This window comes from Lipotes vexillifer, unplaced genomic scaffold (genome assembly GCF_000442215.2).
Source record: "Lipotes vexillifer unplaced genomic scaffold, Lipotes_vexillifer_v1.1 scaffold920, whole genome shotgun sequence".
Lineage (NCBI taxonomy): Eukaryota > Metazoa > Chordata > Mammalia > Artiodactyla > Lipotidae > Lipotes > Lipotes vexillifer.
This window is the reverse complement of record NW_006783413.1, coordinates 1,801,737-1,813,543: the sequence shown is the minus strand read 5'-3', so window position 1 is coordinate 1,813,543 and position 11,807 is coordinate 1,801,737. Positions and strand designations below refer to the sequence as shown.

Sequence of the window (11,807 nt, the reverse complement as noted above, 5' to 3'; positions counted from 1 at the left end):
TCGTGTTACAGGTAGAGGCAGCGAGCTACTGGCGGTTCATGGAGCACCGACTGTCTGCTGTGGATGGGGCGTTACACTGGGGGTGGGTGGCACGTGGGTGCTGAGAGGAATCAGACACTGACCTGCAGACAGACGCTCCCATGTCACAGGAGAGTCCCGTGCAGGTCAGGGTGAATCTGGCGCTGTGGGGCACAGCGGGAGACAGGGTGTGCCCCAGGAGGGGCAGGAGAGGGGCTTCCCAGAGGAAGAGGTATCTGAGTGGGATTCTAGAAAGTCAGGCAGGTGGGGTCGAGGATGGTGGGCAACACTGACAGGTACATCCTCTCGAGGAGTTGGAGCTGTTTATGGCCCTTTGCCAATTTGGGGACAGACTTGAGGGGAGGGTGTGGGATGGACAACAAGGATACAATTAATTAATTAACTCCAGCTGAACAGGCCAGAGACTTGCACTTTTGGGGGCTGGAGATCAAGGAGGCTTCCTGAAAGAGGTGGCCTTGGTGCTGGGCCTGGCAGACAGGCGCGATGCTGCTAGATGGAGATGCAGAGACGGCCTTTGCTGGTGTAGTCCGATGCCCCGGGCCAGGCGCAGTGCTGTCAGGAAGCGCCTCTGATGGGGCAGCTCCGTGGGTGTCCAGAGCCCTGGGGAGAGGGTGGCTGTCTCCCTTCTCCAGGCGGCTTGTGGCTCTGCTCCCCCACCCGACCCCCCAGGAGGAGGAGGAGGTGCCGTGGCGCTGATGGAAATGCAGAGGCTGGGCTGCTGCAGCCCAGCACTGTCACCATGTTCTCCCTTGCACGCTGGAACCTGACACCCTGACCACTGAGGCATAAAAAACAGAGAATTGGAAGGCTCAGCCTGTCAGGCTGGGAGTGGCCCCCAGAGAGGCCAGAGGAGCAGCGCATGTGTGTGTGCGCGCGCGTGCGTGTGCATGTGTGTGTGCGCGTGCGCATGCCCTGCCTGCAGTTGCCTGTGGAAGTGGGGAGGAGGCTGGCTGGGCCCGGGGGTGGGAGCAGCTGGCCCTCGGGCCTGCTTTATTGTTCCTGCTGCACCTGGTGGAGCCCTGGGGTCCCTACACTTGGGCCGAGGCCCCCAGAGAGAAAGCAGTGCTCCAGGTCCTGACTTCTGGCTGGCCGTCCTTCTAGAGGCTCCTGCCCTTCGGCCCTTTGGCATCCCTAACAAGAACCCATGGAAGCATGGATGGTGCCAAGGGTGGCCTCATGGGGCTGTGACTCCTGTCACCACTGCCAGGGTGGGGCCCACATGCTCTGTAACCAGTAGCCTAAAAAGCCACTCAACAGCCAGCTACCTATACAACTGCTGCCAGGCCCTGGGGCTCCCATACCCCAGGAGCTGCAGCCACAGGGAGGAGACAGGAGGGGCCTGTCCTGCTGCAGAGCCAGGGCAGCAAGGTTTGAGGGCAGGGATTTTGAGCTCCTCTCCTGACACTGGCTAGTGGTAAAGAGGCTCTCCTGTGGCTGGAAGTGAGGGCACAAGGAAGTGCCAGACGCAAGCATCATGGCTCCACGAACAGCTGGGCAAGAGTGAACCGTCATTTACCACTCTGCCCGCCCACACCCACTGCTCTCTCCACCTGGTGCAGCTTGCAGCTCTTGGTCCTTTCCCCATGCCCAGAAGGCCCCACCCAGTCGCTCTTCTGTGCTCCCCCAGCCCTTCAGCTTGTCCCTTCATCTCAGCAAAGTGCCGGGGGCCTGAGTTTATGTCTCATCTTCCCCATTGGACTGAGGCCTGGGGAGCAGTCATCTCTGGATTCACAGCACAGAGGTCTAGACTAGAGTTGGGGTCATCTTTGGCTTCCCAGTCCAGAGCCACTCAGGAAACACATGGAAGTGGCATTGCATCCACACTGAGGTCCTGGAGTGGCCTCTGTCAGCGCTGAGAACCAAGTCCCAAGCCTCAGACTGCTTGGTTCTCAGCAGTTGTATAGGTAGCTGGCTGTTGAGTGGCTTTTTAGGCTACTGCTGAGAACCAAGCAGTCTGGGCCTTTGGACTTGGGTTGGGTGAATCCAGGTTGTTTTGTGAGAGACCCTGGGCATCAGTCTTCCCATCTGTAAAATGGGTCAATAACCCCAGGGAACACCTGGCACATGGTAATCCAATGGTACACATGTGAGAGGTTGGTATTCAATCCCACTAATAAGAAAAAGGTTATAGGGGAAAATGTAGACAATGCTAATGACAGCTGTCCACTTGATAAGGGGGTGGACCAGACTTGCCTTTATTGGTTACACAAAGTACCCACAGTTTATGAAAGAGACAAATGCCATTGGCATTTTCCGAACCTGACTTGACATTTGGTTCCTGTTTCTCTCTCCACCCACCACATGCAGGGAGTGAGTTTTCTGGGAGCCCCTACAGCCACCCTCAATACCCCTCGTACAACGACTCCTGGAGGTTTCCCAACCCGGGGCTGCTCGGTGAGTACTGGCGGAGGCCCTGCGGCACCCCTGGGTCATCAGCTGCCCCATTGGGCACCCTCATTGGGCCAGGGTCCCTCAATATCCTCAGGTCCGGTCACTGAGGTGGGGTGGGTAGCTCTCCCCAGATGCTTGCAACGTGGGAGTTGTGATGGGGCTTCAGGACAGTAAACACCACTCCAGCCCTGCTTATGCCCTCAGCGCTCCCCCAGATGTTTTAGTGGATAAGGGAAAATGGCACAGAGGGGGAACAGATTTAAAAAGGCCATTGAGGGAGAAAGAGAAAGGTAGGAAAAGTGCCTGCCCAAGAGTAACATATTTCTTAAGAATCATTGAATATTTTGGTGAGAAATCTCTAAATAAGAGCAGCCAGGAGACCAACTTGGATTGATTGGTAGTGGCTATCTGTCTTGGTAAGGACGCTGAGGCATGGATATTGATTAGTGATGTCTGCCATGGACACCACTAGAGCCAGCTCCATTAGAAATGGGTTGCCCTGTGGCTGAGGGCCTGCCAAGTCATGCCGTTCCGAGCTCAACTGGTGCCCAGACTCTGCCCAGGCCTCAGACTGCAGATGGTCCATGGCTGCGGCCAGCCTGATCTGTGTACATCATCAAAGATATTTCGGCCACCGCAAAGACCAAGCAGGGCTAACTCAGCCCTCAAAAGGCCAAGGAGAGCCCTTTGTTTTGTTGCAATGAACTTACATGAGACCAGCTGGTGAGTGCCAGCTGGAGCTGAAGATTCTGGAGCATGAAGCAGGGGCTCAGGGCTCACAGATGTCACACACCCTGGGGGCAGAGCCAGTGAATCAGCCTGTAGGCAGCAACACCGATCTCTCCCCAGCAGTCAGCTGAGGAATTTCCAGTAAGGTCAGGCATGGAAGGGCCTCTGAGACCATCCAGGTTTATCTGTACAGCTTAATAAGGCCTGCTTAATTAAGAACCTGTTACTTCCCTGGATCCTGAATTATTTCAGGACTGAGAAACACAGACTTTATCAAAAAAGCAAGAACCTGGTATCTTCAAACTCAAGTTGCTAGGCATGGGTCTGCGAAGGAGGCCATGAAGTCACAGCCTTGGCCCCTTCCCCAACCTGCTTTGGTGATTAGGACAGACAATGACGTAGACACCATCCCTTCCTGGCTGCAATCCTTCCGTGAGTTTGAGCCTTGGGCCACCCAAAGCATTTTGGTGTAGCTTGCAAAACTTCAGGTGAAATAAGGAACAATGCCAACTAGCACTCCAGGCCCTGTGCCTGAATATTTCATTTTATAGCAGACTGGGTTCTTGACATCTGTGGCCTCCTGGAGGGGCTGAATCTGGGGACTGATTGCTCAGACTTCTTTTTTGGTTTTGGTAAAAATTACTTCTAAGTATGAGGTAAGGTCTCCACTTACCTAATGCTTTTCCTTAAACAACGCCCCTGAGAGGCCCTGGGTTCTGAGTTGGCCCAGTTGTCAGTTTCAGGAGGCAAACGCTGACCCTGAACTGAGTCTTTCGGCAGGCGTTGGGGTGGAGGGATGGGTCAGGAGGCCTGAGCCTGGGAGCCGCTCCCTGCAAATTGGCCTCATACAGAGCCCTGGTCCCAGCACTGCTGTGAGACCCACAGGGGATGTGGCACAAAGAAAGCCTGGGTCAGGCTGCAGGAGGTGTTCCTTGTGATGGGGATATGACCCCAAGGAGGCCATGTTGACCTAGGACCTCCACATATGGTCGTGTACTGCCCAAGGGGACAAGTGGGGGCTGAAATCAAGCCCATGCATGGCACAAAGCTCCAAGCCCTGGCACAGGAGTATGGCTGCTTTTTCTAATTTTTTTGAGGTATCTGATAGGCTTATTTGCCTGGGAGTTCAAGAATCAGAGAAGTAAGAAGGGAGCTGCTCAGGCAAGCATAGCAAAGGGACGGAGTAGGAGGTAGGGCCACAGGTGGGGGACCTTGAATGCCACACTGAGAAGTCTGCACCTGATTGTGTGGGCAGCTAGGACCCCAAGGGGATGTCAAGGGGAAGGTGGGACTAGACCACATCCGAGGCCTTTGCCGCTCAAGCTGGAGTGAAATCCAGTTCATATCCCCAATTATATGCGTGGACTATGTGTCTGGTGTGAAAAAGTTGTGGACAATGTCCCAGGGAGCTCACAGGCTGGGGGTGAGAGAGCCTCAGGCAAGTGTATCTGTGCTGGGATGTGCTCAGTGACTTGAGGGTGTCCAGAACCAGTGTGGAGAAGAGGAAAAAGAATCAGAACTCTGTTCATCTAAAGGAGCACTTGCTAACTGTGCAGGCACTGGGCAAAACCCCTCATGTGGGTTACCTCATTTTATCCTTTCAACAGTCCTAGGGGGCACAGGTATCAATATTATCCTTACAGATGAAGAGTGAGGCTCAGAAAGGTTAATTAACATACTTGAGGTCACACAGCATGCAGGGAGCAGAATGAGAACTCAAACTCCCGTCACCCTGACTCTAGAGCCTGTATTCATAATCAGTGTGTGATGTGGTACCCTTACTCTTCCTGACCAATTCAGTCTGAACAGTACTAGAGCCAGGAAAAGAGGCTCATCTCTCCATAGTAACAAGCCTGGGAATCCCAAATACTCAGACCTTGTATGCCATGAGAACAGCGCTGATCTATTTTTGAAAGCCAGGTTATTGTATTTATCTGTCAGGCTTTCAGTTGCAAACAACAGATTCCACTCTGGCTGGTTTAAGCAGAAAGTGAATTTATTAAGGAATATTGGGGGCTCCCAGAGTCTCCAGGAGGACCAAAGAGACAGGCATGGGACACACAGCCAGGAACAACACCGGGGCTGCTCTAGCATAATGCTTCCACTGTTGGTACCCGCAAGCAGCCCGCTCTGTGCTGCTGCTTCAGCTGGGGTGCTTAAGAGTTCTGCCCTGCCTCTGTACCCACCTCCAGCAGGTAGAGTCTGTCAGCCCACTTCCTCAAGCTGCTCCCCTCCCAACTGAGGTCAAACTCAAGAGATTCTAATTGGCAGGGCCCAGGTGACGGCCCTGTGCCCTAGCAGCAAAGGCAACTGGGAGAATGAGTTCTGACTTCTAACTCAAAGAGGCAGGCCTCATACCACAGAAAACTCTGCAAACGCAAGGAAAGTTTAAACAATGTTGGGCTGTTACAAACATGAGAAATGGCCCCTGCCCTGCCCAAGTCTGTAACCTGGGGAATCACGGTCAGGTCATCAACCAATCTGGGCCTCAGTTGCCTCAGGTGTAAAATGAGGATAGTGGCCTCTGGCAGCTTCATTCAAGCGGGAGCTGAACACGATGCTCTCTTGAGGCCCGGAATGCAGTGATCCCACTTTCCTGAAGGTGAGTGAGATGCCAGGCTTGCTCTGCCACAGTCTTGCAAATAAGTTCCAGGCCCGCTCCCATCTACCAGCCTGCCCTTTCCCCAGTGTCTTCGGGGCTTTAGCTGAAAGAATCCCACTGGGCTGGAGAAGTAGGGTATTTCTGCTGCTTGGGGCGGGTGCCAGTGGGGAACCTGCTCTGAGGTGCCTCTGTACTCTGCTAGATCAGTGGGAGCTGTGGAAACAGGTGGGACCCTCACACACCCTGCCCACACCTGGATGAGCAAGGCCACCTAAAGAAGCTGCAGGAGAGCCTCCCTTCCCGCCGAGCCTCCTCCCCAGGAGCTGCCTGCGGTCTGCCCATGCCCGGCCCAGCCAGGGTGGCCGGGATCCAGCATCCCAATGGGGCCCCGGGCAGGCGGGGCGGCGGGCTGGCAGCAGGAAGAAAGGCCGCTGCGGTCAATTAGGATTAGAACCAGAGCGCCTGTGGCCACTGTAAAGGGATTAGAGAGCGAGTAGGAGCCCGGAATGACTGTGTCAAGAAGTAAATTGATGATAATGTGAATTAGAGAGGAAAAATGACAGAAGAAAGGACAAGTTTATTCTAGTTGGAGGGCTAATGGGCACCAGGAAGACAGAGCACTTTGTGGGGGGATGTTTTCATTTCTCACGGTAAATGCAAGCATTTTTGATTTTTGCCATGGGGCCCTCGCACTGGGGTCGCTGGACAGCGTGGCCGTGAGATTAGGCTTTGAGAGGGAAGCGAGTCAGAGCCCAGAGTAAGAGCTGGCCCCTGGAAAACTCTGAGGCCCGAGGCAGGATTTCCTGTCCCTCATTTGGGGGGGCAGCCCCTGTGGTTTTCCTGCTCCTGTGCCATGCCCGGGCCCACGGGGCTGGCCCTCACATCTCACACACACACACACACACACCCCTCACCTGGGCCCACGGGGCTGGCCCTCACATCACACACACACACACACACACACACCTCTTACAGATACTCTGTGGGTGACTGGCCCCCTCCCTCAGGAGAGAGAGCAGAGGAGGCTGCCAGGCGTCTGAGTCAGGGCTCCAACCAGGGAGGTGACAGAAGGCAGCAGAAAAATCCATCTCTGGGAATACTTCAGCATAGCACTGGTGTCCATACCTTCCGGAACAGCACAGCAAGGCACTGCCTGCTACCCCATCATCACTGCTGCTTGAGCCATTACTGCCTTCCTGGGGGCTGGGGAGGGAGAATTTTACCCACTAAATGGAGCTGGGATTGGAGGGGCGGTGGCACATGCTAATCCTGCCCTCTTGATTACCTCCTAGCAGTGTGACCCTGGGCAAGCTACTTATTCTCTCTGTGCATCAGTTTCCTCATCTGCTAAATGGGGGCAATACTAGTGCCTACCTGATAGAATTGTTGTGGAAATTAAAAGAGTTAAAGCATATAAAGGACTTAGAAAAGTGTCCATTTCCAGAGCACCTTCACATCCTTACCTCATGGTGCCCTCATATAGCCCCACTGTGACCCCCCTTTTAGAGATGAGAAAACTGAGGCTCAGGGCAGTGCAGCCACTTGTCCAAGTTCACTCAGCCAGGAGTGATAGAGCCTGACTGGCAATCTTCAGGCCTTGGTGCCCAGTTATGGCATCTGGGAGAATTGCCAGGATTGGTTTGGATTTGGGTGAGATTTCAGAATAAGTAGGAGTCACCTCCCCTGGGGAATTAAGAAGCTTACTATTCCTGCTCCAGCAGACACGTGGTCTACAGTGGCTGACAGGACCCCAGCTGCTATCCACTTGGATAAACACGGCCCTCTGACATAGCTGTACAGGCTGTGAACTGTGTCATGGAAGAAAGAGTCCTGAACTAGGGGCCGACAACCAGAATTCCACGCCAGGCTCTGGCCCTGAGAGGCTCTGTGGCTTTGGGCACATGAGTGGTCTGTTGAGCCTCAGTTCTACTACCCCCAGCCCCACCTGTAAAAGGAAGAGATGGCCTAGTATCTCTAACTTCTGTGGTTCTGAGAATCTGCTCGTCCCCTTGAGCCCCCCAGACCCTTTTGTCCCTGGAGAGGAGTTTGAACACAGAGCAGGGCTCCTGCAGGCCTCATCCAAAGCAGGCAGTTAAAGAGAGCAGCCCCGAGACAGCGGGAAGAACCCAGCATCGGTACAAAATGCCCCACACTGGCTTTGTCTGGAGGTCACAGGAAGCAGGGCTGTCCCCTGCCCTTCGCCCACGTACTCTCATATCCAAATCTTCATGTCCTCCAAGTTCAAGCCAACCTGCTTCCTCCAGGAAGCCTGACCCTGCCAGAATAATCTTGCATTCCCAGAGCTCTTTTCTCAGAGCTCTGACCCCCTTCTTGACTCTGAACACTGGCCTGCATTTGTTCATTATTGCCCAGCGCTGCACCCAGTAGGGTTGGAAAATAAATGAATGGGCAGGGTCTTTACTATTGTTGGTTCACTCAGTGCTGTTGCTCATTTTCTCAGCAAACCTAGCCGAGCATGTGCCATGTGCCATGTGTCAGGCTCCAGGCTGGGGGCTGGCAACAGACACCGAGCAGAGCAGAACCCAGCCCCTGCCTGTGTGGGGCTCTCCGTGCAGGCGAGGGGGAAGAAGCACAGAAAGAGAAGGTCAGAGCCCGTGGTCCAGCCTGCAGCACGGCGTGGGCTCAGGACAGGGGGCATCCCAGGGGAGGAGACAGGGGCTCTCGGACTTGAAGGAGGCGGCACTATTCAGCAGACAGGAAAGGGGGTGAAGGTGCAGCCAACGTGTTCCAGGCAGGAGGCAGAGCGTGGAAAAGGCGCGGAGGCGTGCGAGTTGGATATAATGGGCTAGCTCTACCTGCCCCATAGGATTAAATCAGACGACGTGTGTAAAGGGGCAGGAAGTGCTCAGCCGGTGGTAGCTGCCATTAGGCCTCTGGTATACTTGAGATGGCTGCAGAGTGTGATTTTGCAGGAGCAGGGTGCCTGGGAGCGAGCCGGAGGGGTGGTGGTCCTAGAGGGAAATCCAGAGGTCTGCAGGGCTAGGTCACAAAGCTTCCACAGGCCAGACTACGAAGTGATGACTTTTCATCGTCTTGCTCAGAAACTGGCAAACTTTTCCTGTAAAGCGCCTGATAGTACATATTTTAGGCTTTGCAGGCCGTGTGGTCGCTATTGCAGTACTCAGCTCTGCAGTAGCAGCATGAAAGCAGTCACAGACCATGCAGAAACGAACGGGCAAGGTTCGGTCCCAGTCAGACGTTAATTACTGAAACAGGCAGCGGCGTGAGGGCGGGAGGGGGGCAGGGGGCGGGTGGATTTGGCCTCGGTCTGCCTACCCCAGCTCTAGCTGGTGAGGAGGGCCTGAAACCTATGACCAGGCAGCGGCCCTGATCAGGGACTGAGATCTTGGTGAGAGAGGACAGTGGCCTGGACTGAGGGAGGGGGAGGAAGGGACAGAGACAGGGACACTGGTGGAAAGGGGACCCCCGGTACGGAGCTGGGGGCACAAGGTCTCCCTCCAACCTCCGTGGCCTCTTCTGTCTCTTCCAGGCTCCCCGTACTATTACAGCGCCGCTGCCCGAGGAGCTGCCCCGCCCGCAGCTGCCACGGCCTACGACCGTCACTGACCCCAGGAGCCAGGCAGGCGCCAAGCACTTATGACACATATCACTGAAGGCCATAGCCTCCCAGCCCCCTCCGAACACAGCCAGAGGGGCCCAATGAGACCGTCCCCCCAGCAACCCCCCACTCGCCTGAAACTCCCTCCCCCTTTTCCTGCCAGGGACTCTGGGCTTCTGTGGTAGGGATGTTGGACTTCTAGACACCCGTCCATTTCTAAGAGTCAGTTGATGAGCTTCCCCCGACGTGACTGGGTCTCCACAAACCAACAGACTGTTCTGCAGACAACTGCAGCCCCAGCCCAGCCTGCCAGCCCCCTAGCTGTCTGACCACCCACCCGTCTTCCTGCCCCAGGCCTGGGAAGGAGAGTTTTTGCTTTTGTTGCTTCAACAGCACCCGTGTAAATACCTTCCTGCTTTTTTGTGGGCCCGAGGGTCCAGCTGAGCAGACTGCCCAGCCATTATGCATCCAGCACTCCCGCCGTGTCACAGGATGACTTAGACCTGTGCACAGAGCATCCCCTCTGCTCTGGGTGCCCCCTGAAGGTGTGTTTGGAGATGCCCTTGAGACTAAGGATGCCCACCCCCAGGCCCCAGCTCCCTGCCCATTGCTACTTCTTTAATATCTGGACTAAGAGTCTCATTGGGTTGGCTTTGCTCTAAGCACCCCCCACCCCAAGACCTCTCCCTGGCTTCCTGCCCCCATTTCCCTGGGCCCAGTGCAGTGCGAGCAGCTCTTTTCCGTATCAAAGGACTCAAAAAGAACTGTCTAGGAGATTCCTCAGCTACTGTTTTAAAGTAAGATGTCGTCCAAGGTGCTGATTGCATTGTGGACTTGGAATGTTAGGGCTGGACGGGACCCAGGAGATGATGGTCCAAGGCAGGCCTGAGGCTCTCCAGACCCCCAGCCCCTGGAACCACTGAACTGAACTGGGATGTGTTTTCTGAGGTGTGCCCAGGCTCAAATCACATTGGACACCTACCACGGACACTTCTCCCACCCTCCAGGATGCCAGTGAGTGGATTCTGGGCAAGCCTGTCCCTGCCACATAGACAATGATTAACAAAAAGGACTTTGCCTGGACCAAGGACCACAAACACCTACAGCAGTCAGCCAGAACTTCCTGACCAGCCCCTCCCGGGCCTCATGGAGCCTAGTATGCAGCTAGGAACAGAAGTGCTCTGGTGGGGGCGGGTGCCTGACTTGCATAGTGGGTACCTACCTGTTGATGCAAGGGGCTGTGATGGTCAGGGCCATGGCCAAGGGCCTCGGGAGCCTGGAGTGGGAGCTGGGATAACTCACTGTCGGCTGGAGTGGTCAGAAAAAGCCACCTGGGAGGATCTGGGGGACAGAGGAAAGCTTCCTGGAGAGGAACAGGACAGGCAGTGAGGAATTGGTGTGTGAACTGGGAATGGTTTTGAAATGGAGGTACCAGGGCCACCATCTCTTTGCCTGGGGCCTCAACTCCTTGCACAGTATCTCTTGCCGACTCAGAAGAGACAGGTAGAGGCCCCATCCAAATATGGACTGAATTACCACAATGACAGTGGACTTTGCCCTCTCCTGTGACAGTGTGCCTGATGTCTGCATGTCACCAAGCTGGCAGAGAGCTGGGGCAGAGAGATAACTTGAGGTTATCAGGCCTAAGAGGTCTTGTCCTGGCCGCACCTCTACCTGCCTTGCTGTGCGTCCTCAGGCAAAACCGTTCACCTCTCTGAGCCTCAGCTGCCTTGGTAGAGCAGGGTCCCCTGCAGAACTACCCAACAGCTCTCTCCTTCCCTTCCTTTCTCCCGGAGCACTGAGGCTGTGATACGGGCCTCTGGGCAAGCCCTCCACGTCCGAGCAGGCATAGTGGGGCACTGGAGTCCTGCTAATATTCGGACGAAGTGAAAAACAAAGAGCACCTGGGGGGGGGGGGGAAACTCAGCTTTGAGGAAGACCTAAGTCAGCTCCCCTTAGGGGAAACTGAGGCCCAGCTTGGGGAAGCCCAGAACCGTGCAGGGAGACAGAGCAGACCTCCTCTGGCCACCACCAAGTATCCCCCCGCCCCACAATGCCCCTACAAGGTGGTGGGATAGAAGAAGAAGCCGAGGCCTAGCAAGGTGGAGTCCCCAGGCAGTGACTGGTGGAGGTGAGGCTGGGACTCGGCCCCCTGACCCCTGGCATGTAGCGATGCTCTCATCCCTGGGGCGGGAAGTCGACAGTGAGGGCAGCAGGAGATGGTTCTGGGCCACCACTTCAGACGAGGTGTCCTGGAGCTGCCAGAACTGCTGAGGAAGCCCAGTCACTCAGGGCAGCAGTGGAGTCAGTGAGCTCACCGCAGGCACACCCACCGCCCTGGAACCTGCTGTGCCAAGAAAGGAGGCAGCTGGGGCCAGAGCTCACCTCCAGGAGCCCAGATGAACCAGCTCCAGCCTCCACCTGCCGGGCAAGGTAGGAGCAGATATGTTACCTGGACCCTCCCAC

General features: G+C 55.5%; 1 protein-coding gene across 8 annotated transcripts in view; it reads left to right on the top strand.

Moving 5' to 3' along the window:
- Window positions 1-9,744, top strand: part of PAX5 (paired box 5) — a 188,732-nt gene extending 178,988 nt beyond the window's left edge. For 3 of the 8 annotated variants that reach the window (XM_007456000.1, XM_007455998.1, XM_007455995.1), the window contains 2 exons: window positions 2,347-2,433; window positions 9,273-9,744. In XM_007456000.1, the coding sequence (XP_007456062.1) occupies window positions 2,347-2,433; window positions 9,273-9,383 (198 nt within the window). In that variant the 3' untranslated portion in view covers window positions 9,384-9,744. The remainder of the gene's footprint in view (window positions 1-2,346; window positions 2,434-9,272) is intronic. The other 5 variants (XM_007456002.1, XM_007455999.1, XM_007456001.1 and 2 more) reach the window with 3 other exon arrangements.
- The last annotated feature ends 2,063 nt before the right edge of the window (window positions 9,745-11,807 follow it).